The 26,893-nt window shown below is 47.4% G+C and overlaps 1 protein-coding gene across 2 annotated transcripts in view; it reads right to left on the reverse strand.

The window, feature by feature from the left end:
- Window positions 1-731: 731 nt before the first annotated feature.
- LOC118517627 (ecdysone receptor) overlaps window positions 732-26,893 on the reverse strand; it is a 153,116-nt gene continuing 126,954 nt past the window's right edge. For both annotated transcript variants that reach the window (XM_036063937.1, XM_036063938.1), the window contains exons 4-8: window positions 6,919-7,092; window positions 6,511-6,827; window positions 6,289-6,435; window positions 6,062-6,214; window positions 732-5,978 (exon numbers count right to left, since the gene is read on the reverse strand). In XM_036063937.1, the coding sequence (XP_035919830.1) occupies window positions 5,034-5,978; window positions 6,062-6,214; window positions 6,289-6,435; window positions 6,511-6,827; window positions 6,919-7,092 (1,736 nt within the window). In that variant the 3' untranslated portion in view covers window positions 732-5,033. The remainder of the gene's footprint in view (window positions 5,979-6,061; window positions 6,215-6,288; window positions 6,436-6,510; window positions 6,828-6,918; window positions 7,093-26,893) is intronic.

Genomic DNA, 26,893 nt, shown 5'->3' on the forward strand with positions numbered 1-26,893 from the left:
CTCTTAGATTGTAATCGTTCGATGGAGTCAAATTGTGGGCAATTTTCATTTTGTTTTCTTTTTTTTACATAAGTGTATGCAGTTAAGCTTACTTAACACAGACACACACACAGACTCGAACTGCAGCTTATGTGTTATGCATCAATGCGTGTATAATGTTACGGTAGTGTCGCACTATATGGTTCCTAGGTGTATGATTCTACGGTAATCGAAATCGGCAGTGTTATTGGCCCGAAGGGGAAAAAAAACTTGTCCGCTGGCATGCTGAGAAAATGCTCCCATGCTCACATTCAAATTGTTGTTGGTGTACTTTTCATGCTTCATTCAATGCATTTGGATTCGATTAAAGTCGAACCGAAATCGAAAAACAACTAACTGGCACTCATTTCCCTCGCCCATCACTGAAAATGTCCATCCAAATACTCGCACGCTGTTAAACTATTTTCTCAAATAGTATTAATGCTTGAAGGAAATTAGATTAACCGATTTAGAACACAAATACTTGAAATCGCGCCCGAATGTATGCAATCGCAACACAAATGGTGTAGTTGGAATATTCACTCATAGATGGCGCACTCAGATGTAGGGTTGTATTCGTGCATGAACCGGTCCTGGATGGCACAGTAGGCCGACACTCCCATTGTGTTGGACAAATTAAACTTAAATAGCAATAATTTAGACAAATTTAATAGCAATTAAATATTGAAAGAAACAATACGAAGCAAATAAAGTGCATTTGAATAAAAAAGAGATATTTTATTACAAAAAAATAATAAAATAATAATATAGCAATAATAATAAAATGTAACACTACTTCCGATAAGTCATTAATAGTATTTGAGAAAATTTTGCACATATCCCAGTTCAATGCTTACACGCGATTACACAAAATTACACTAGGCGCCGCGCTCCTCTTCCTTCCATAATGCTGCTGCTGCTGCTGCCGCTGCTGTACCTTGTTTGTTTGTATCCATCCTACTCCTTGCATTTTCTACAAACCAGCTTCCCTATTCCATTTTCCTGCAGTACTGTTTTGTTTTGTCCGGCAGTTTTTCCCCCTGCCATGCTTCTAAAACCTAACACGCTCCCGGTTTTTTGTTTTTTAATAATTGTGAAAAGATAAATTTGTTTTTCCACACTACCTTCCTTCCTTTAAAAGCTGTACAATTTTACACATAAAGCTTGTGTGTGCTGGTGCTTCATATCTTTGCTACTCTTCTCTCTCTCGCTCTCTCTCTCTCTCTCTCTCACTCGTTTACCTTTTGTATACAACTTGTTGGACTCCCGAGGGGTGGGTTACAGCAGATGCGGTTCCCTTTGCAGTAGGTCAAGTGTAAAGTGCTCGGTCGGAGAAGAGGTTTCTTTTGTTTACTGTCGCATAAAAGCATGTAACGAACAGTGTTACAATAGTCCGAAACTCACACTCACCCAAACATGCATCCTTTGCGTTATTACTGAGGTGTTTGCAATTAAACTTCCGGCCACTCACTTATCCCCGTTTGTCTCTTGAACGAAACCTTTTCGCATCAGTCCCATGTTTTTTCTTTGTTCTGTTCTAATTCGTTTCCCACCGTGCCTATCTAGGTAAAGTTTTTCGTTTTCTTCCTTTCCTTGTCCTTGTTTGTTTGGTTGCACAAATGAAAGCTCTGCTGCACTGTTTTGGTGTAGTAGAAGGTAAAGAAGGGCATTCTCTTACATCTATCGGTTTTTCCATTCTTTTTGCTTATTTTTTCTCATCTGTTCTATGTTTTGTTGCTATGCTTGAAGGTTTGAATGTGTTTCCGTTTTGTGTTTGTTTTGTTCGTTTGTTGCAAAAAGGTTTCGAGTTCCTGCAGTTGTTTGCGACTTTTGTTTGTTTGGTTAGGTTATTTGTTATGTTTTTGTTTTGTTTTTGTCAAAAGGCACCTCCGTTTCCGAAACAGAACAATTAATTCTTCAAACTAAAAACAAAAACACACACACACACGCACGCACTCTATTTTGTCACATTCACTTGTTCACTTTTTCCTCACACTTTTCATGTCTTGTTTTCTTCTCCTTTTCTCTTATCTTTGCGAGCCAGCTTCTTACACACACTCACACGGAATTTAATGCACTTTCACGTAACGCCGCATAATGGATGTGTGTGTGTGGTGGTGGTTGTTCCCCATTTTTTATGTTAAGCTTTCACAATATTGAAGGTAAGAGAGTAGGACAACAAAACAAATCAGCTAATTTTTGTCCTCAGCAAGACAGAGAGAGAGAGTGAGGGAGAGAGAAATATATACATATATATAGGACGGGACGATATGGATGGTAATTAATTTAAAATTTCACTACAAACAGGCTTGGACAGGTTGGTGGTGGAAGGCTAATTGGCTAATGTAAAAGATCCTCATTAACAATTTTGACTACTAAATTGATTTAATAATTTGCGGTTTAAACAATTCGATTTACGCACAACGGCGGGCTAATTAGAGGGGATGTCGAATTACGCGCGGATATGTAAAAGAACTTTAAACGAGTTCAGGCGAGAATTTTGAGCGCTAGAATGGTATATAAAGACGACAGGAAAGCAACCAAATAAATGCACGTTTCTGTATGTACTTGTGCCTGTCCTCCGACGCACGTCTGTTTTTCTGCTAAATCTTGCCACTACTAATCGAAATTCTTTTCCCTAACAAAAAGTGCACAATTTTCTCTCTCTCGAAAGGGACATCCGTGGGGGGAAAACACGCGAAAAAAGGGGAATAAGGAAGAGTGGACAAAACGACAATTTTTGTTCCGAATTGCATTGCCAAAATGCGTCAAAGCTGTTAAGAGATGGGGAGAAGTCGCGAGACACGCTTTTACTTCGCTACCGGGCTAGTCCTAGTCCGTCCGTGGTCAGGCACAGACACTAATTCGTTCCAAATATCGGAAAACAACTGCCCGGGGCTGGTCGTGGTAGAAGCAGTAGCCGCGAGTGTTGGGGCCATCTACTTTCTGGGAGAAAGGGGATTTCCGATCCACTACGACTGAGAGCACTTAGCTAGGCTTAATTCTACCTTCCTTGTTTGCTTCCCTTTTTACCCCTACTCTTCTCCCACCTGGTTCGATATTCTGCTGGTCCATTCCCTACTCCTTTTTAACACACACACACACACATGTGCACAACACCAGCCCCGCAATTTTCCCGTTGTTTGAAGCTGGCTGTTTTATGCGTTACGTGCAATCTGTCCTCTATAGTTATATGTTGATCGTAGTAATAGTTAATATATGCTTCTCTTAAAAATTATTAACAAGTCACAGCCAAACGATACGAAAGAAGGTTCCCGCAGTACACACACACACACACACACACTCTTTGCCCCACACACACACACACACAACAAACTCCTGCTTGAACCACCTGGACTACACACTTACAGTACTAACGTGGGGGGGGGGGGGGGATGGGGGTGACACTAGCACACTCAACGAACTGAACCGAAATCCTGATAAAGTAAAACCAGGTCTCGAACCCCTCTCTCTATTTTCTTAAGTCGCTCAAACCTTCCTACTACTCTCCCAAGGGTAGAAGGGAGAGAATGAGTGAGAGAGCGGCGAGAGGGATCGTATGTCTTCTATTGGCAGTACGTAATTGTTTGTTTGTTTGTGTGTCGGCGGCGGATCAAGTCTCGCATTACACACACACACGCACACACAGTTAAGTGGTAGTGGTTTGTTAGCAGTAGTAGTAGTAGTAGTAGTAGTAGTAGTTCCTAGTATAGCAGCGCATTGTAGCTGGCAGTATTTCTGAAGATTTTCCAATGTGGTTCTTTTGTATTTATTCGTATGTTTGTGTGTGTGTGGTGAGTGCTGGAAGTGTGCTGATGCTTCAATGTGCATGTGTGGTGGTTTGCGCCTTCTTTCGCACCTTTTTTCCACAGTAATAGTAGTAGTAGTAGTAGTAGTAATAGTGTTGCGTGTATTAGAAGGACGCTCCTAACGTCGCTCTGTTCCAGATGTGTGTGTGTGTGTGTCTACTGATTCCCCTTAGCTTATTAGTATCGTTACACCCTAATCGTCGCTTAAATACACACACACACACGCGGTCACACTCTATCCGAGCTGGAAACCGGAAAGAAATACCCCCGCATCCGATGGGTAAATCTCCCCCCCCCCCCGCTGTTCCCTAGGCACAACCCTTAACCCTGCCCCGGTGGTGGGGTTCCTATCTAAACACGTTCCTATCCTTCCACTACCGTACAATGTAGTGTTAACAGTAGCTTCGCTGTTCGCTTCTGTCCTCCATAATTCACAAAACGCGCAGGGTTCACTCACAACTCGCTCACGATCAAAGCAGCCTGACAACAGTCTGATCGGACTGTTTTCCGCTGTTCTACCGTTCTATTCTATTGCAAACGTTCCCAATTTCATTCTCCTCTTTACAAACGTTCATTTGTATGTGTGTGTGTGTGTGTGTTTTCATTCCATGCAACACAAAACGCGGGCCATAGAGAAGAAAATGTGTACAACAGCGAGAAGAAAGCGAGCACGCCCTTCTCTAAATTAACTAAACTTAACTAACTGACTTAAGATAGGAAAAACTTAGAACAATTCATTTTACGCCTTCGCCACTGTAACTGTACAATTGTATTATTAGGTGTGTGTGTATATATAAAGAGGGGAGAGGAATGAAATATTGTTGCTTCGCTTCTGTCTCGCATCAAACACAGACGACGTGGGGCGTGTGTGTGTGTGCGTTGAAAAGACCGAAAACGTCCCTAAGGATTCGTACATGGATGATTCGTTTGTGCAGAGCAAATGGCGCCACACACACACACGTGTAGGAGGAGTGGATGATAAACGGTTTAAATAAATTAACTCTCTACGATAAATAGAATGTCGTCGTCCGGGAAGACGTTTGCGCCGGTGGTCGCCCCGTCGTCGTCGTCGTCGACATCGCCGCCGCCGCCGCCGACGCCGAGTCCTGCCAGCGGATGGTGACTGTCAAACAGTACGTCCCCGGCTAGCGCGTCGACGACGGTGACGGTGCCGACGACCGCGGGCGACACCGTGCCCTACGCTAGCTATACGTGATCGAGCATTCCGACAGTGGAGAGCAGTCCGTTGCTAGCACCACCACCACCACCACCACTACTGCTGCTGTTGCTGCTGCTGCTGCTGCTGTTTGTCGTGCTACTACTGCTGCTGCTGTTGTTACTGCTTGTGCTACCGTTACTGATACTACTACTACTGCTACTGTTGCCGCCATTGACGGCCCCATTACTGATCCCCACGTTAGTACCGACGACGGGCGTAAGCGCACTCACGCCACCATTGCTGTGAATCTGCTGTAGCTGACTGGGTGGTTGCTGTTGCTGCTGCTGCTGCTGTTGCTGCTGCTGCTGCTGCATCTGTGCAAGATGCACACCGTTGTTCGGCACGACGACAATGTTCGACGAGGTGGATGCCATGGAGGAAGCGTTCGGATTGTCCGACTGTTGGTGGTGCTGCTGTTGCGCGACCAGCTCCTGATGCCTGGCCAGCCCGACCGGCGGTATGTCCTGCACGTCCCAGATCTCCTCCAGGAACCGGGGCAGCTTGCGGTTCTTCAGCTTGAGCGAGAAACACATCTCCGAGTTCTGGTTGCCCAGAGTCCGCAGCTCGGTCAGTATGGAAAGGAGCTTGGCGAACGTGACGCTACACTTCGGATCGCCCCCGTGCCGGTTCAGGATGTAGACGCGCAGCGTGTCGATGTAGTAGCTCTGGATCGTCTCGACCAGTTCGGCCTTCTCGAGCCCGGGCCGGTCGGAGAAGATGACGATCGCGGTGAGCAGCGCGTACTCGACGTTGTCCACCGTGAGCGTGTACATCTGCCGGCAGAAGTGTAGCAGGTCCTCGATCGTGTCCGCCATGCCCGCCATCTTGTACGAGTCGCGCGTGTACGATCGGTTGTTGGCAAAGAGGATGGAGTCGGTTTCGGCGTCGTACCGGCGGGCCATTCGCAACATCATCACCTCACTGGAGCACGCCTGTAGTGGGAGAGTAGTATCAGTATAGTATCAGTAACCGATAAAGAGTTCTGCGCGATGGCTGAATGTTTGGCTGCACATACTTTTAGTAACGTAATTTGATCCTCCTGCGGGATCTTGGTAAATGCTGGCAGTCCCTTCGCGAACTCGACGATAAGTTGTACTGTGAGAATGGTGATTTCCGTTATGTGCCGGAAGTGGATTTCGTGGGGATCTTCCTCCTCGTTCGGTGAGTTCTACGGAGTGGCAGAGCAATCGTTAGGGAAAGTTGTTGAGCAATCACCTAACTGCAGCGTGTCGGGCTACTTACAATCATTATCCTCTTGAGATCTTCCTCCGACGGTTGCTCGTACCCATCCTGGTACCAGATGAGTTTGTAGATGACGGCCATCTGATTAGCCGTCAGCAGAGGTATATTTCTTTGTCGGTTTTCGTTCAACAGTTTCTCCGGCAGTAGCTGTGCAGTAAGGAATTCCAATAAGTCGCTGTCACGCTAGTCAACGCGTCACGCGTGCGTTGAACCGATACTTACCGGTATCGCTGCGGTGGGCGGTGATTCACACTTCATTAATACCGGCAGCAGCTCCGACTTGTAGCTGCTGTTCGTTGTACTGACAGTGGTGGAAGGGTTCGTCTGCACCTTGTCCTTTTCCTTCTGCGCCTTCTTCTCCTTTCGCTTGATAGCGCACTGGTTTTCGGGCACGACGCACTCCGGCCGCATGCCGACCGCGAGACACTTCTTCAACCGACACTCCTGGCACTTGCGCCGCATGTACATGTCCATCTCGCACGCATGCCCAAACTTGCAGCAGTAGACCGCATTCTTGGTGACGCTGCGCCGGAAGAACCCTGCAACGGGGAAGCGGAACGGGGGGGTTAGGTATGCCGGAACGCACTTCCGTCGAACGCTCGTCGTGGTGATACACAATCGTCTACTTACCCTTGCAGCCTTCACAGGTAAGCGCGTTGTAGTGATAGCCAGATGCCCGGTCACCACACACGAGACAAAGCTCCTCCTGCTGCCGTGGGGTTGGGCCTTTCTTCTGCTTCTTCGCCTCACTGCCATCGCCGGTGTAACCGTTCAGACTGCTCGACGGGGACAAATCTTCACGTCCTGCGTGTTGGGTGGGGGGTGAGACAAATCGGAGAAGGATAGTGCTTAGTGATTATGTTCATTTACGGCGGGCCAAATATGTTAAGATCTTATCCACTACTCTAAGGAACGCAACAGCTGGTGCTGGATCCGCTTCTAAAGAACAATGTAGCATTGAAATGCAATGTGCAATGTTTCCGCCGGCATCGCGGCGTGATCTTCACGCGGGGAAACGCTTGTCTCTTCGCATTCCAACCGCGAAATACATTAGAAGCAGAACATCAGGACCGAAAATTGGATGCACTTCTGGGATATCTCCACGAAGCCATCTCACTGACGGAAAGATTTGATAAGCGAGTGCACGGGCGCGCAACAAAAGGTTCTCAAACGTACAACCACCCCAAAACCAACCACAAAGCGACCACAAAGACCTCCACAGAACGAACAACAACAACAAAAAAACGACATGCTTTAATTACCCTCGAAAAATGGTTGCTCTTGAACTCGTTTCTGCTGTCACCATTATTATTCTACGCGCTGTGTGATCCTCGCTCACTTCAGCCGGTGTTCTGGATCCGCAACTCCCCCGGCCCAGAGGCTTGGCGTGACAGTTTTCGGAAATTTAAGAACGTCATCCGACGTGCGAGAGTGCGTGTTGCGGTGGTTATTACCGCTGACAATATGCGTCCGCGAATGCAGAAAATTGCATCGGTGGTAAGATGCGTGCCGCTCCAGCCCCGAGCAACGTAATCCTTGCGAAGAAATAAATTAAGCCAGTGTAGGGGTAGAGAGAGAGAGAGGGGCGCAATGCAGCAGCAGCCACAACAGTGCAAATCTCATTATATCATGCGCAGATGTATTTATTGTGTCAGTTTGACGTGGCGCATTATTAAAAGGTCTCGCCCTCGGCAGACCCCCTCTTCCCCCTCACCCTGCTTCAGTGCATTAAATATGTGCAATGTATTTCGCGGACTAATTTTTGGAGGAGATTTTGAGCCACTGGTCGTACTTGTGAAGTGCAGAAAGGAAGAAATCGGGCAGCATGCAATCGGAAGAAATCGGGCGTTTTTCGTGGGACCCCCGCGGGGTGTGCGATCCCTGCTACTACTCTGAGCCGACGGGTGTTCCACTCCGGCTGTGGTCCGGGATGCAGAAGCAACCAATTAATTATGAACTGAACCGTATATCTTTCAGCCGCTGACATGCAAAGGTCGGGTGTGCCGATGGATTGGGCTGGGGACGGTCTTAGAAGTGTCCATCCTTCACACGGTTGCCCCGACACCGATGTGATTGTGAGGTACGGTTTTACACCAAATTAGTGACACCTACATCGAGTCCCAACTTCCCGCTCGCGGTTGACCGATCGACCTAGAACCCATACATAGGCGGCGTTATTTATGCGCCTGCGGGAATCGTGATTTCGATTTCGGGACACGCAGGAGAGAAGGAATGCAATTTTGTCGTCTGTCACTGTGTCTGTCTGTCGTCGGGCGGACCCGGACACATTAGAAGAGACGGTCGGGCGAGGGCCGGTGGGATTACACCAAAAAATAAAAGTCCGGAACCTGATCATCGCCCGAACGAGAAGCGCACATTAGAGGAACCGTACCGAAAAGTTATCTCGCAGCGGTTTGAAACTCCACCTCACTGGTAAAGTTCGTGTTGCACATGCGGCGAATGAATTATGGCGACCATTTCGATGGGCGGCAGGAGAAGAACCCCAAAATAAAAAGCGCTCCACAGTCTACCCAATCGCACCACCGGATCTCTCGTGGGGGGACACCACGACGACCGCGGCAGTGTGTGTTGGCTCAGCCTTTTTTAGATATGCGATACATAAATGTGTCGTCGCGGTTGTTGCATTCCGCGAAAAAATGCATTTTATTTACCGTGGGCTAAGACAACGGCGACGCGAGGAGGCACGCACTCCTCGAGACGCTGCGTCGTTCCAGCTAATCACGCACACAGGATGAAAGCAAGGATCAAGAAGCATTCCACAAAAAACCAACCTACAGCATTCTAACATGCGGAGCATCCCTTCGGCAAAACGCAAACATCACGCTGCGACTGCTTAAACACAGGGGGGATGAGAGTTGGTGGTGGAGGTAAGAATTAAAAATCTTCCATAAATCTCCACCACGGGCAGGCAAAATGTATTGCCGATGCACCGAAGCACCACCGGCGCGGCGGGACTACCTTTCACTTTTGGAGGCCGTTAATTTCGCATTTTGCCATGCAGTCCTCACGGCAAGAGACGAGCCATGCATTTGCGGGATCTGCGCAAGATCGAGCTGTCTAGAGCGTAGTGTCTGTAGTTCTTAGGACGCTTCAGTCACCGAAAGCAGCTCTTATCAAGCAAGTAGCTCGTAGCACGAAATTCCACTGTCCAGTGCCATCCATTGCTGGCCAGCGAGAAAGAAGGCGGAAGAGAAATCACGGCGCTACCACCAAGAACCCCGAATAAGGGTTCATCTAAATTACTAATCAATCGCGCACAATGTGGTCCAACGCGAACTCCTGCCAGCACCACTGTTTTCCTTGACACGGTTCATTGCCTTCGACGACGCGGAAAGGCTTCTTACGCTAGCTTTAATAAAGATGAGATGTTTTGAAAACGACAGAACTCGCCAAGGGATATCAGGGCCCTCAACAAAAAAAAAGAGATAAAAGGACGCTGACCAGAGCACAGGGAGTTGGCTGCTGGAGAGATAGAGAATGTGTCTGCTTATGCATGTGCGTTACCTTGAAAATTGAATTACAAAAAAACGGGATAAGGAAGGAATTCGGGAGGAGCGGCGCGTTTGTTGATTGCGTGAGCGATTCCAACAGGATCAATTTCTTCTGTGGCGTGGAGCTTCACGGGTACTTATATCGCGGGTACCGAAAAAATGATAATGAAGATATGCGGATGCAAATTTCGGTGGAATTACCCAGCTACTACGGCGGTTCATGGAAATCTTTGAGTTCTTTTGGCTATACCACGAAGATGCCAAGCAGCCTCGAATGATCTGGAAAAGATCGAAGATCTCCAGTGTCTCAGATAGGGAGGTAAGGCATCCCATAAGCTGAAAGATCCTTGAAGGTCGCGCGCAGTACCCTAGAACAGTGGTTCTACAGCGTGCGCCAGGGAGTCATTCATCACACCCGCAATGACGTGCTTATCAGCCTCAGTCGCAGCCACGTAGTTGTTGATCATGGATTTCTAGTCTGAAGGTGAACGCCACACCACCGATCGCCACCAGCCAAAGTGGTGGAATGTCTCCACCGACGCGCGATCATGTAATCTTGCCCTGCAGCTGCGTCACTGAGTGACGGCGCGGGCATAGTCTATCTAGAAACTACTAAACTCTCAACAACAAGTTGAGTTCCAGTTGGGTAGAGTCCTTTGCGGTTGAACCGAAAGCGGCCCACAGCGAAGCGTTAAACTTCCGATGACGTCAGCAGTTAGGTCTCGGAAACCGGACGATCGACGACCTCGAGGGTGTAGAAGGGGTGGGCTGGTGCTTCAAGTGTTGGTCACGATCACTGTTTGCAATAATCTAATGCACGCCGCCTGGAAAGGCACGTACGGCCAGTACGCCGAGAGAGCAGTAAATAATGCAATAGAAGTTCCGAATGCGCTCGGAAGCTGGGTGGGCGTAATGCAATAATTTCAGCGCTCTAACTTTCAAGAATAAATGGCCCTAACCAGCTGATGAAGTAAATCAGCACTGCCCACAAATCTACACCCCGCAAGAAGTAAGTGATATTTGCTGCCCAATTAATCAGATTCCAACGAGTAACCTCAGAGAACTCTGCATCATTAATACTTGGCAACACAAAGCAACCCCCTTCTTTCGGAGACTACCCCGATTGTGTATTGATCTGATCAGCGAACCTCTCAAAATTATAATCTCCAAATTTATGACCCCGTCCAACGAACCCAACCGAACGGTAAGTCAAAACTGCTCTTCCCAGCTAATGTGACACATCTCAACGGACTAATTTGCAGCTCATCTGTTCGAACCTTCTTACTTCGTACGCGGTAGATGATCCGTCCGGGAGAATTTGCGCCAATGCCATGAAAAAAAAAACACATCTTCGACTGCGACGTACCCCTTGCTGTTTCGTGGAGCACAACCCGACAAGCATTTACGATTCCGATGAGTTATTTTATTGCGCTCATTTATTTCCACCACACAGTGCGCAAGGATTTTGGGCGTATTGATATCTGCCGCTGCTAGTGGGACTTCTCGGCGAAGTTGCCGTTGATCTATTGGGCTTGGAAGCGAATGCGATGAAGCTGTGTACCGGGCTGAAGTTGCTCAACCTGAAATGAAGGCATTAAGCAGATCTTCCTCACACGCGGTCGTGCTGTAAGCAGGTCCGGTCAGGGTTTTTGTGGTGAACTGGTTTTCCCTGATTCAACCTGATCTTGCGGAGAGCTAGCTAGACGGGAGAAGAACCCATATCCGCAAGTCTAATAAATCCATACATCGCTCGGTGCATCAGCGGTCATTTACCAGCCATACCTGAAGATCGTTTCTTGCATGGAACAGATCTTCTTGTCCCCCGGGCGTGGCGTCTTCCAGAACCCTAGGAGGCAAACGATTAATTTCACTGCCTGGGTGGATGAAGCAGCGCGTGTTCTGGATAGCCTTCGGTCCGTAAATTCTTCCCTCAAGAAGCGCAACAATGTTGCGCCAGATGAATCCACCGCTGTTTACCTTAAGCACGCACGAAAGCCACGGCTGTGGTATGGGATGTTCTGAGACTTTGTGCTGTATAATTTAACGACCAAACCGAGCCGGGCGTGCTACCGTTTCGTGGCATGCTCGTGGGGGGACTTTGTTTTCCCTGTCGTTGGTTTTGAGCTCAACCAACTCTTCCGAACCGGTTCTTCCGGTGAAAATGGGATGTGATCAATAATGTGCTTTGCCCCCCCCCCCACCTTTCACATAACTTTGTGAGGGGAAGCTTTTATTCCAGCGCTAAAATCAGATGCTAGTAAGCTGACCTGATTTCGGATGGATAACTCCGAGCCAGTTCTTGGAACATTGTTCACCTCTAACTGTATTTATTAAAATTTCCAGCATGCATACCTGCTAGAACAGGCAATCGCGCGGGTACACGGTGGTATACACTCATCCGTGCATAAATAGCAATGCACAGCGCCATCCATAAATGCATCATCGGTCGTTTATGGTTCATCTCATTCAATTTTAGCATCGGCAATAAAACTCGGTGACTTGGTGAGTCTTCCGCCCATCTCCCGTCGTCTTCGCTTCGTTTTGGGTTTTATGTCGCACGAAACTAATAATACGCCCGCGTTAAGTGGCAAACCACAAAAAGGGCGCCGGGGAACACCAACAGTACCTTTTGTCTGTGGCGATGTGCGGTGCACTGTGTACACTCATCCGGGATCCGGGTGTCGCCCATCGATGCATAAGGGAGCATAGGAGGAAGAAATGAAAGACACCCAATTCAACGAGCTCCCGCGGCGTGTGCATGTGTGTTGTTTGCATATAAAAACGAGTCTCTGTCTCTCTCTCTCGCTCGCTCTGTCTGGTTCTGCGATGCACGACGAAGCCAGCCAGACCACCCCCTCGAAATAAAAAGCAAACACACACACACACACGGCAAGAGCAACAAAAAAGTACGGTGAAAATATGTACACACGCGAGTCCTGCCCGACTCGAAAAATTACTGTCATAGGTCGGGTGCTGTGTGCAGTGCAACCCCCATGGACAAAAAAGCGGGCGGAAGGTGGGGAGGGGTGGAGGCGGCAGAAAAAAAAAATGTTTATATGAGCACGATGAAGATGTGCGGCGTTGTGCCTCCGCCAGGCCAGAAGAAAGTGAAGACACACCAACGACGAACGACGAAAGTAAGCAATGTGTGAAGATAACCGTTTGCCAGCGAGCAACACCGACCGCAACACGGCCAGTGGCGTACGAAACAAAGAATTATCGATCCGGCAGCGTACCACCGAAGGGAACTCGTCGTTTCTCGCTGCGAACATGCGGGTCGGTTCCTGAGCGCACGCAAGTAAGTTACTGGGTTTCTCGTGTGCGCACTTCATAGTTCGGGTGCGTGTGCGGGCGAATAAGATTGCGACAACCAGGGCAGCAGCACACGGTCGAGATGCAACCCGGACGCGGACGGTGCACGGGACGGTGGTTGATAGATGCATCTAAAGATAGATACCCCGGTCGTATCCGTGCGGCACATGGCGGGGACATCTTCGAGCGTAGCAGCAGCGCACCAGAAGTCGTCGTTTTCAACTACGAATCTGGACTTCTGGAAGAGGGAGAGAGGGCGTGTGGTGGTTCCAGGCATGGGGCATCGGGGTGGATGATCTTCTCCACCAGTGACGCCTGACTGTCGACGACTTCTTCGCGAGGCATGGACGAGTGCTTCTTCTTCGTCGCGCGAATGAAAATGACAAACGTTCGCAATGGTTCGCTCTAAAGATATCCTATCTTCGGGACATACACACACACACACACTCAAGAAATAACCCCCTTCTCAAGAAGCAGCGTAGCGAGAGATTCTTGAAGGCAATAAAAATCGCAAATGTACACCACATACAGCATGTTTGCTGGGAAGGGGTGTTGGTAGTAGTGCCCAGAGCTCGTGTAGCATCATTATCATCATTAGTTATTGGAAAACGGGAAGATCCCTTCCGCCCAGAACCTCTCGGACACTTGTTTCTTTTTTTTGGAGCCCGATTTTGCTGACAAACTAAACCCCCATATTCGAGGACATAAAAAGCTCGATGTCCCGATTGGTTGTAAAACTGTTTTTACGATGGAGTTGGGGTGAGCTAATTCATGCGGCTAGGAAGAAGGGACAACGCACCGGGAAAGCAAAAAGACATGTTTATGATGGTGAAGAGATCCTTCGGAAATAACATGTGCCCGAAAAGTGGCTCTCCTTAACAACTTCATTCCGTTCATCATGCAAATCCTGGCCGGCTGAGAAGCTTTAGCCCGGCTTGTTATTATTAACAGCTCTTGTCACACTTGATTGCACTGTGCAAACTCACGTTCTCTCGTTCTCTGCTTCACCCCTTAAATCTACCCCGGGGCGGGAGGGCAGATAGGAGGCCAGACGTGGCCGCCTATTTCTGCCATCGTGTAATCTACAACCCACAAACTCAGTACCACAGTGGCCGCTGTGCAATTTATCATCGTTGCCCCGAGTGAAGCGGCGACGTCACACGTACGATTCAAGCGGGCCTCTCTCCACACAGAGACAGTGTGCAACAGTGACAGTTCCTGATGCTGTTCGGTGGTAATGTGTATGGCCGCACAGACCCCTGCTAGAATTTTCGTAGAATGGAAGAAAATTGTGACTTGTGTGAGTTCTCTAGCTCAAGCAGGGAATTGCAGGCGGGAGGAGGACCACCTTCCTCTTGCCTAATGGATTTCAGATGGCATAGAATGTCCCTATCTCGGGGGAGGTGGTGTTGGGTGACTGGGAGGAGGTCTTCCGCCCAACCGAAGACTATTCCCTCCGCAACAACGCACAGCGCACAAGCTACGATTGAGAAGATTGCGCTTAAGTGGAAAGTGAAATGGGAAGTGCACTCACTCGAACATGCGCGCGCTCGAGAGTACTAACCACCACCATCACACGACCAACGTCGACGACGACGATGAGGGCACTGTGCGTCCTTGACTCTTGTCGCTTGCGCCAGAATGCACTTCTACCCCGACAATGGGATTGAGGGAGGGACGGACGATGGAAACGATGACGCAAGGCAAGGCAGGCGCAGTATTCTGTGGCCTACACACAATCTCTCGCTCTCTCTCTCTCTGTTGCCCTACCCGCATGCACATCCGGGCAGCAATTGAATGCAGCGCAGAAGGAATCGTCGGTCCTCTGAATGGCGGGGGGGCGAGAGATGATCCGGGGGAGCGTACCATGAAAGTGAACCTAAATTGCAACTCGTGCGTCATGGATGCCGAGTGTGGTAAGGGAGTGCCCTGCCAGCCGCCAGGCAATTCGATACGCGAATTACCCCTGAGCGTTGGTTCACTTGAACCATGGTACAACGGGATGGAGTTACGAGGTCAGGATGTGGCGTATTTCGGGAGCATCCCGTTTGAAGGGCACAGCGTGAGTGAGGTCAGTTCCCTTTTTTCGAGGCAAAGATGGATTGGATGTGCAAGGCTTTGATCGTGACTCGATCTGTAACACACGCACGAGAGCGGAAAAGCTATTTTTACTTTTCAGACAACTTCTAGCCGCCGTGTGTCACAAGATCTCTTCTTGGAGATCCAAAGTGGACAAATGCCGAGAACTTGCCGGACCGGTCGTGTCAATTTAGATCTCGATGTCGACGGCTACACCACACCATGGCTCAAATTAATCGATTTATGTTGCTGAATGTCCACAGGAACTGTCCATGATAGCGTACCCGGGGCTGTCTGTCTCTGTGCAAGCAATGTTGCAAGCGGCTAATGAGTGACTTGGCTAGGACCGGTTGCACCTCGCCATAATGGCGTATCGACCGTACTTGGAGCTGTAAGCCGCACGAGCGTCTCCACCGCACGCGTACTCTCTGGTTGACATTTTTCCGCCTGGTCCTAAGACACTTTCTGCAGCAAAGTTGCCTGTCACGATCACGATCAGTGCGATGATATGGTTTCGAACTTGGGCAATCCTCGGCGGCTCTCGCTGTCCATTCTAGTGAGCGAGTGAGTGGCTGCGTTGAACACGCATTACACCGCCACAGGTACGGAACGAGGACCGACGATGCTACTTTCGCAAAGTCAACCAGACTTTCGTCACCGTTTTAATCTACGTTTCCTTTTTGAAACCGAACCGATCAGCGTATCTTGGGTTGGGTGAGTGCGTCCTTGAATTAGACTCTTGTTGCGACAAAGCCTTCCTCCTATCGCGCATGATGACTTGTGTGGCTGAAAGCTACCCGCGCTAATGTTTTGTCATCTGCTCCAATAAATATTTGCATATTTTCTAGAAATCCTAATGCAACAACGAAAAACGAAATTTAGCCCGGAAACTCGTGGCCAGTAATAAATCGTTTTCCCTGACTTGAATGTCGATTCGCCCAATTTATGACGATCACTCATCACACGCACGGCTCCGCTTCAATCACTCAAACGGGGCAATCGTAAAACCATCGCGACACACGGCACAACATTAGAAAGTGGAAAGAAAGCGAACGGTGTTGTGTCGGTGTAGTCAATAAAATCAACATCACTGCATCAATGTGCGAAAAATAATGCTACGCTTGTTGATGAAACGGAAAGTGATGGTATGATGAAATGATGCAGGACACGAGTGATTACTAACACAAAAAACTAATTTGCAAACTCGTGCCGCAAGGGGCGTATAATTCAATAAAAGTACTGCTGTTAATGCATCATTATAAACAAAAATCATACACACCAACTTGGGGCGATGCTTCTCACCATTCAAAAGCGTAAGGAGATCACGCTCTACAAAAAAAAAAGAAAAAAGGAAAGGCAACCACTTTCAACAAGCACATCTGCCTGCATCTGCGAGACTGCGTGGTCAAAGACGTCAAAAAACCGTTTTGCAGTGTAAAAATGTTGTATGCCCACACTGCCGCCCGTGGCTAAAATTATCCACACACAAAACAACCACGCCACGGCTGACATTGAAAACATTGGCGTGCCAGATTCCGTGGAGGTTCGCTTCCCTCCTACTTTTACTCAATAATAGGCGATGCTTCTTCGTTCGGACATTCTATTGCGAATTTTGTTTTTGATAGAGTTTTTCAAACAACTCAACAACAAACATCAAAGAACGAAGGCGGCGTTCGCGGAAGCTATTTCGCGACACGCAGAAGAGCAGCAGCACCAGTCAGTGCAGTGCAATCAATTAAGCGACGAAATTGTAGCTTTTCGCGCGATGATTGCTTTCGAATGTTTAAAATCGTTTTTAAATACTTCCCGGTAATTATCGTCGCAAGTGGATAGGAGGTGTCATTTAGTGCGTTCTTATGAACAATCGTTTACGCCATCACGTGTATACAGTCGGGCTCGGACAAGAAGACAGGGTCCGAATTTTGAGTATTTACTCATTTTAAGAATTTGAGTTCGGTTTTTGTCCTGCAGTCCCACTCGAACGAGGCATCAAGCGGCATCCAGCATGCGACACCGCGGTCTCGGTGACATCTATCGCTTCAAACGCTTCCGACTGACCGACGGTGTGTTTGATTGCTGCTGCCATATGTTGACACGTGTATTTATAGGGCCACGAATGACGAACTTACCGTCCGGGAATATCCGGGCACAGGGGACACCAACAGGGCTCTGATAAGGATCACTTTTCAATAATGTGCGCCCTTAAGTGTTGGCGGCAGGGTCTTCTACAGCTGCAGGGAATGAGCGTACACGCATTCCTCTACAGTAAACACATTAAGATAATCACCAAGAGAAGCCCCTGCTCCCGCTATTTTAAAACGAAACACCCCCAAAAACAGACGACCCGCGCTAGATGCACTTAAGGCAGCAGGGAAAAGCCATACGACCCGGGGTAGAAAATGTGGAAAGCAAAGCGCATAATGAAGTAATTTGATGATTCATTTCAAGGTTGTAACATTGAAACACAACACGGCGAACAAGAGAGAGACACACACACACATACACGATTGACAACAGAGCATTAGCATTGTTTCAGCATTCAGGGGAGCGTTTTCTTAAGAAGTGCTCGGTGTGCCCTCGGAAGATCTTGAGATTAGCAAAACAGTACACGCAGATTCGTTTTTCAGCGCAGCGATGATGAATTGATTGCTTGTTCTGCTTTCAAACAGCTGCAGTGCGTAAAGGGAGCATGCTGTTATTTCGCACACAACCCCCCTGCGTAAGGTTATGGCCAATGTCTGGGTGGTCGAAACATTATTCATCTGACAGCGGCCAATCGCACAATCTTTGCATGATCACTGCACAACAAACAGTAAAATTTATTGTTGTTTAGCTAATTAATTTTTCAACCACCACTTTTTTGTGAAGAAACTCACCACAGAAAGAAATCATAACAAATTAAAGTGCAACATGCGCGGACGGAATGGCAACGTCGGGGAAAAAAATCCCGCTTCCTACACATTTGCACTTCATTATGGTGCATCTTAAGCTCTGCGGGGAATCAGAATTCGTAGAATGCGAAGAAGAAAACAGGGACTCGCATTGCATAAAAACACACTAAACAGCCTCCATTTCAAAAGCGAGGCTCAAAGGCTGATGAAGCTAAATTGTCCATAACTTACAGCACGTTATGAACGCTAGTGGAAGGTTCTGACACACCTAATGCACTGGATGGACGAGATAAGCGAAAATTAGTGTGAAAGTGACATCACCTTCGCTTGAGTGGATTGGAGAGTTAAGAAACAAGACAGAAAATGTAGCCGACATATTGTTTCGGTTTTCGAATTTGTTTGCATAATTTAGTTGAAGAATTTAAACATTTTAAATTGCAGTCCGATATATACAAAGTTCTAAAAATTGCATACCTACAGGCGTTTTCTTCCTTCTCGATCAAATTATTCCAATGCATCTTTGGTTTCTTTCACAAAGACATCAATTCGATTCATTACCATCATGATCTTGAAAGTCTCTCTTGAAAGGCGCATTCCGATGCATCGTTAGCTTCTCACCCACGGACACACATCACATCAATTCATTATGCTCTTCGTTAAACGCTAACATGCTCAATAAAATCATCTAAAACAGTTAAACAGACCCGAACAGCCGCAAACCCGCAGCATGCCAGACCGATGAGGTGTTTGTTTGTTGTTGATTGATTCTTAATTTCTTCCACTTCCCCTCCCGGTTCTCCCTTTCTCCCCGCGACTTCCATGAACAGGGCGAGGGTGAGGCATTTCAAGTCCACCGCGACATTTTAGGATCGCCCAAAAGTGCATTGACACTCTCTCGGTTGTCGAAAACCAGTCGGTCGGTCGGTTGTGTTGCAGCGCGCGCTTAGCAGCACCACTCCAACAGCCAGCCACCTTCGTCTACTGCTTTGCACCGAAAGCAAATCAGGCGAGAAGTTAAGTTTGGTTGCACATTTCGTTTTTGATATCGTTCTGTATTTTAGTAGCGACCAGCGAGCAGTGACAACAAGGGTGAGAAACAGCGACAGTGGAACAGCGGCACATAAAATGGCCACTTCACATTAAACCGGGATGGTGAAGAAGTAGTAGCGGTCTTAAGAGGGAAGGTGGCACGATTCCTTCTTTTTTCTTTTAAAACAAAAACCCGACAAAACGATTTCAAAATTTGCCAACCCAACATTAGCCGAACACGCCGCCGACCGGGGCTGAAGAAATAAAACAAGAGATCGCAACAGCAAACACGCACCGTGTAGTCAATAAAATATCCTACGAAATATTTTTTCCAAAGGATATTTTTAGCGTCCCGAATTGCGGGATGCATGCGATAGGCGCTGGTGTGCGCACACGAAGCCGGAATCATGAATCCCAGGGCGGCGCCGCAGCAGCAGTGCAAATGCAGTTTGTTATTTTTTGGAAACTCTTGTCTGTTTTTAATTTTCGCTGTGATTTGAGCAAACCTTTCCGTTCCGATGTATGTCTAAGATCTGAGCTAGGAGGACGTATTCTAACACTCTTTTGTGTTCCTTACTGCTCAGCCCGGTTTTCCAAAAATTGTGAATAAGGAATTAAACTGACGGGGCTTTGATTTATTTTTGCCTGCGTTTTGTTCTCCTTCCCTACTCGCTAATGCTCCAGTGCGAACACGATGGAAAGAGGCACCAGGCCCTGGAAGCAAAAGCAGCAAAACACCCATCTTTAATTGAATCGTTTGTATGCGCGGGCAGCAGTGGCGCAGCTAATGCCACGCCTCGCTGCGACGTTGACGATATTGGAGGGAAAGCCGGAGGTTCGGTTCGAATGCAATTTTTTGACAGGCGCACGGTGCCGCAACTGCCAACCAATGCGAACGCGAAAATAATGCTTCGCGCGCCTCGCGAGGTGAAGGTGAATGCAACTTTAAATAATGCAAAACGGCCGGGGCAAGTATCGCATTACGAGCATTTAGAATGAAATTAAAGCCAAACATGGAGGATACGGCGCATTTCGCCGTGTTTGTGTGTGTGTGTTCGGGAGGAGGCAGCGTCTTCGGTTGCGAATGTTTGGTAAGTATGTGATTAGAACTCTTAGTGTAACTGCGTGCTCTTTGTGATGGACAAATGGCCACCGAAAATAAAACACATCAGTTGTCCACATCCGGATACGAGACACTTGTGCTGTGGCTTCAAGGAAATGATTGGTAATTTAGCGTGAAAAAAGAGCCCATGAAGTTTGACTGACTTCGTTCCTGACGTCAAACGGCGAGTTCGAATGATTGAATGGTGCCTGCATAAGTTGTGGAGAGCGCTCCGAGGCAACCGCTCGTAACCGTTCGAAAGCAGCGCAATCATCACCAGAAGTTGCTGCTGCTTTGCTTCTAGGTGAATGGAACATGCCATGAGGTCTCAACGAACCAGCTGGCGAATAGATTGCCCTGAACTTGACGGAATATGAAACAACAGCATTAATCCACCAAAGCGTGAAGAAACACGTGCTTCGGGGTTGTTCGGTTTGCTGGGGCTGATGTACCGGAGAGATATATGGACCGGCGGCCATCACTGTAGCGGAAGAAACTCCAACCAAGGAGACCGGCAAGTCAATTTTGTCAGATTTTACACCCGAAAAAACAAAAACATCTCCTCACTCGGAAAACGTTTTTGAGGAGGTCACATCGTGGTTGGAAAACAGAATCAGAGTAGCGCAATTAGATGACTTTCCAATCTCAATGCCTTGCCCTCTTTTGGGAGTAAGAATGGAGATCTGCTCGGTGTGTGCGTGATAGCGAGAGGTATGTGCAGCTGGTAGCCTTTCTAAGTCACACATGTGAATCGAAGAACCTTCTGGTACAGGCTCCAATAATCTTGGAAACCGACGAAACTACAAAAACCTCAGGAATTGGAGACCTTCAACATAAGTTAAGCGACAATAGGCGCATAAGTACGATCGAACTAGCTTCATGTGGGGAGAACCCAACGAAGGGCCGGTTCTGTACATATGCGCACGCACTAGAGACCTCCGGTGTCTCTAGATAAGATCGATCGAAATGGACCAGAGCTGACCTTGAATCGAGTCTCGCCTCTTAAAGTCAGGGGGAAGCTAGGCACACCGGACTTCACTCTTCACCATTCACCGTTGGAGATCGGTGAGCATAGACGACCAGGTCGCTTCAGGCAATCTCCTATGCTCTGCACCACACCACCCTCCCTGCCAACCAATCTCGTCCGGAGGAAGGAAGTTATAAATAATCGTACGAAAAGTAAAAGGAACTTCACCAAAAGCACACAGTTACACCCGGCACCGATCGAGAAGGATGTGTGGTGCACGAACCGAGAGACACGGTGTTCCAAACCTTTATTCGTTCCACATTTCAGCCTGCCCAGGTTTTTTTTAAAAACATGGAAGCCAATCGACGAAAGCCGAACTAAATGAGTTCTTTTTGTTGCCTTCTTGCTTCTTTCAGGAGCATCATGCTAACAACATGTACCTCAACGGACGAGAAGAAAAAAATCTTGCAAACTCATTAGCCAGGAGAGCGTAGATAAAAGCGAATGGTGTGCTACCATCTCGCGTAATGATTGCGAGCGAGCGGAGTGGGACTGGTCTGCGCCGCCTGCCCAGCCTCATCCGGTGGTCCAACGGAGGCAGAAGTTTGTATGCTAAACCGAGGTTCGATCTCCTTAGATAATCGGGGTTCCCGAAAAAGGGCGGAAGCTGATCATAATGTTGTTCTATACGGTTGAGACTGGTGCTTTGATGAGCAGGTTGCTGTGCTTCACGATCCCGGGCGCTAATCTTCGTCGTCGTCGTCAGTAAACTTTGACATTTGCTGGACCTGCCTAGCACTAATACACTAAGGCCATCCTCAGTAAGACTGTGAAGCGTGAGCTTCGAAAACGGAACAAGTCTTTGCGATCTCTTCGCACTGAGTAAAGGAGGAATGCTGCTTTATGAGCGGACCTCTTCATCATATACACTGGGAGGCACCACCCGTCATGCAGCCGAGAGCGACTCCATGTTTGCAAAACGAGCCGGGGGCGAAGCCGTGCTATTCGAAACTGGTTTTCAATTCGCCTCTGATAAAGGTCTGCTTGATCTTTCGCCTCGAGATCCCTTCCTTCACCCGCTTCACAGCTCCTATGCCCTTCGTGTGTGTGTATGTGTGTGGGGGGGGGGGGGGGGATGGATTCTTGGACACTGCAGAGGATACTACTCCACACTGGCGGTTTCACTGACGCCTCTCACTGGCTTTGTGGTAAGAATAATAGCCTAGCGTCAGAAAAGGAGATGGAGGTGTTCCGGACGGTGCAGGGCTCCGTCTGGGGCTGCAAGTTTATGGATTGATTGAACGAGCGCAGCCCAACAGTGATCAACAAGCTGGGAAGAAAAGTAAAAGCCTCCCTTGCCCCGATTCCTGCTGCATCACCCAGACGACTCGTTCACTCGCTTGCTTCACCAGCGTACCGAGGCGTAAAGCATTGACTTTTAAAGCTCCCCTTTGAAATCGTTGCTGCGTTATTAAGTTACTGGCCATTTTGCGTCAATAAAAAAAAAGACGAGAATATTTAATTTTAATTACAACTCGAACTAGTTTTACGACCAGATCGCCAGCGAGCTATGACGTACAATGAGGTAGGTTGATACCCCTTTCTTGTGTTGAGAGTGGCATTAAACGTTGGTGCTACTATTCTGCAAAGAATTCTTGAGTCCACCACCAACTTCAATGATACAACTTGTAAGCTCATTGGAGGAAAAGGTCCATTGAATCCTGCTACTCCGTAAAATTGCCCACGGAGTCTCTACAGCTCTACCAATGGCTATGGAAGGGGCCTATTATAAGAACACTGCACCACCATTCAGCTGATGGATCTCTGAGCGTGTGTATGTGTGTGTCTCTGTGTCTACGTCTATCGTCTCCTACTCTCAAGACTACCAATAATGAAGTGTACACCATTCTGTACGAGATCGTGCAAAGTCGTTTACTACATTCAGCTGCATTCTGCGGTTCTGCCCGGAGCGAGAAAACTGAGAAATTGACTTCACCTTGGAAGTTGTCTCGGCTAGATATCTCGATTGTAGCAGGTGTGGACTTGAATGACTCGCTGGAGGGCAATAGAGAATTCAATCCAATCGCGCGCACAGAAGAAATGGACAGTGAAGTTCAGAGTCTGCGCCTCGCCCAGCCAAGAACAGCTCGTTGAAGTTCGGATAATTGAACGTCGATTGGGTCCGAAACCCTCGAAACATCACGTACCAACGAGAGGCACACGGTTGGTCCGAAAGCTTGGGGCGCAAATTCAAATTAAGCAGGAAACTGTGGCAGTGAGTGGAGCGTGGAGCGGGGTGGAACGATCGAGAGCAGTCTTCAGCAATGGTGAAATAGGTAAGGCGTATTAAATCGCACAACAGTGATCGTTAAGGAGCGTACCCGTATTCGACATACTTCAACGCTTAATTATAAGATTACACCGTGGATCGCTTCTGTCAGAATAAAGCTCCCCAAGCTTTGGATACCTATGACGACGATCTATTTATCCAAAAACGTACCATAAACAGTCGCCTAGCAAACAGGTTATTTATTTGCGCAAAGTAGCGAAAAAAAACTTTTCGCAAACACACACAAACGCACACATATCTTGGTTGCCGCCATCGTGCTTCCAGATCTACCGGAAACTGAGCTATTCCGACCATGACTAGACACTATTCACGCCGACAACCAGCTCTTCTAGCTGACCGATTCTGCACGTCTTGCTAGCCTAAAAGAAGCTGAAGAGCCGAATGGTGATGCATTTCGAACCGTACGAAATACTTGCTTCATCATCATTAACGATCACGAAGCAGCAGGATGAAGCTTCTCGGGAGGAGCAAATAAGAAAACAATTCAATGAAATAGGAGACTCTTAGTGGAAGCTGAATCGCGGGGCGAATCGAGAGGGAAAATAAAAGAAAAGATTTTCCTTTCATTACAACAAGTAAAAATGATCTGACTACCCTGTACAAGATGAAGAGAATTAAAACACACACACACACCCATACAAAGTAGTGGCGTGGAGGGAGAGAGAGATTAATGAATTATACCTATTTTCGAACGGTGTAATTTACGTACACCTCTTTTTTATAATTATTATCTGCCGATTCTCTGCCGTTTGCAGGCGTAGCGTAATCTGGTAGCTGAACCAATTTTATTAATTGACTGCGAAGTGTTCATAATTCAGAATGGAAATGATTTTTCGATCGCCCTGATCGCGCCCCGCATGGGCTGGCTGGCTGGCTGCTGCTTCATTAGAATCTTTGGCGATAACGTGGGACGAGCACGTTTAAGGCTATTAGAAGCAGGCGATGGCGTGGTTTGGTATTAAGAACCTTGGCGCAGCAAACCCGATATAGGAAGAGAGACGGCACTACTGGTTGGCCGTGCCCATGTGGATCACAGAGCAGAAGAACAGGCAGAAGTGCATCGGAGTGCATCACCACCTCCCACGTTAGCAAATGACGCGCAGAAACGCCAACGCAACTCTCATTTATCGGGGGAGATTTTTAAACTTTTTAAGATATTCAGTAGAATTAAAGCAGGTAAAGCGGTTTACATCGTGACAATAACCTCTTAGTCTTGTTTTTGGTCATTATTTAATTTTAAGCCTATTAACCGTACTTCAATATGTTGTCAAACTACACAAAGTAGAGGAAAATCGTTCAACTTTTAGTGATTCATCATGTTTTCTGGAATCCATTTAGGGAATAAGAGAAAATAGAGATTACCCACTCGATACGCTCCCCCAGTTAGTCATGAACTTGAACGTGATCTTTGGCACAAACAGAGTAATTCATCCAGTGCAAATCAAATCGTAGACTTCCCTACGAGCGTTGATAAGTTTCTGCTCAAAATGTAGTCTAATTGCATACTTTTTCCATCTTACTTGTAAGAGCTCATCCAATCTAATTAATTGCAAGACGCTCTCCAGAAACGGAAAGGAGAAGCAAACGCCATTCCGCAGTTAATTGATTCCACGCGTCAGCTTCTTGCACTTCCCAGCTGAAAAGTTGCATTTTGCATGCAGCCTGCATCGGTCTGCAGCGATGGCGAGGGCACATACACGCCATTCGTACGCCACACGTTTCGGTCCAAAATGTAAACAACCAGCTTTTTGTTCCTTTCGTCTTCTATACGTGCGCGTGTTTTGTGCGAAATGTGCCGGCATGCAACAGCAGCAGATCGGCTTCTTTCGTCCAAAAATCGAGTACAATTTGTTACATTAAACCGATTGAGATTATGCAGCCTTCGAGGTCTATGCTTCCTTTTGTGTGCATTGTGCATCGTTGCATTGGTTTGTTTTCATTTCCAATTTCCTAACATGAAAACACTCGTGTCAGCAGATTTTCGTTGCGAATTTCCGTACAGCCACCACCGCTGAGGTCCTAATGCCATGTTTATTATTGCTGGACGTGGATATGAGATATTCATGAGGCTCTTTTCAGTCACCAAAGTTTATCAGTGATTGCTTGCGTCCAAGTGAAACAACAAACAGTCTTCTTTAAACCTGTTCTTTGATGACTCATGGATTGGATACCACACAACGTAAGTTATTATTGTTTGCAAAATGTAACCAATTTCTTCTGGCGCTGATACTTGCGGTTTTTCAAATATGACTTCCAATACACTGTACGTTCTTCTTGAAGTTGTAAACTCACCTAAAAAGAGAAGAAAAAAAACAAAATATTACTATTTGCTATTTAAACAACATTTAACACAAAAATAGCTTTCATGAGTTTGCGATCATGGACGATGATGGTGAACATCCCACAAAGGAAATGCCGAAACTAGTGCACAAATAAAGCTACCGCAACCTCAAAGACAATAGCATCGGTTCTATTTGCTTCAACAACATCAGTGACTATTGTTACAACATTGTAGCATCTTCCCAGCGCACGTCACATGTCGTCCAGTGCACAGCATAAAAAAGGCGAAGAATGGTGAGGGTTAGTGTCAAGAACATTATTCCCCTTTCTTGCTTCGTGTGTGCAACCGCAAGACAAATAGCGTGATGGCATTCCCGATGTCACTACTGTTGCATAGTTGCGGCAAAGCCGTACAAACAAATCCCCAAGCTACGTATTCGCATACGTACATCTTCGCAATTCAGGAAGTCTAGCCCCGGTAGACATGTCCGAAAGGGAGTAATGGAAGCTTGGATTTTTTATTAATGCACCTTAGCGTATAGTTCGCTGCAACTGACAGACGACTGCAGTTATGAATATACAATTGCAGTTTAACATGGCGCACTGGTTCGTTAAGGCGAAGAAAACGAACAAACTATCATCTTTCAAGTACGCCGACGGCGCCCGTCGAATGTACTCCACAAGCGTTCGTAGTTTCGACTTCCTGTAGCATTTCTTGACGGAGACGTCTACCCGATTCAGCAGCATCCACTTGTTGCATATGGTTTAGCCGATCAGGGGTAATTAGTACCATTTTCTGTACCGCTGCTTCACAAATCCAGGCTCAAGTTGCCAAGAAATGCGAACCAACGGTCGGGTCGAGGAGCACGGTCAACTCGCGGGAGGCTAAATAAATCCGCCCAGTGTTTTCAAACACGATCGGCCAGAAGCTGATACGATCAATATTCAAATGACCCTCGAAGAACCCGAATGGGAAAGCGCATCTGTTAATGGATTGCATTCGAAATATTCAAGACCGCTGCCGCGCCGTCGCCTTAGCAATAACCTCCAAAGCAGAAGGTCCCACCTCCAAACGACACACAA

Source organism: Anopheles stephensi, chromosome 2 (assembly GCF_013141755.1).
Source record: "Anopheles stephensi strain Indian chromosome 2, UCI_ANSTEP_V1.0, whole genome shotgun sequence".
NCBI classification, from domain to species: Eukaryota; Metazoa; Arthropoda; class Insecta; order Diptera; family Culicidae; genus Anopheles; species Anopheles stephensi.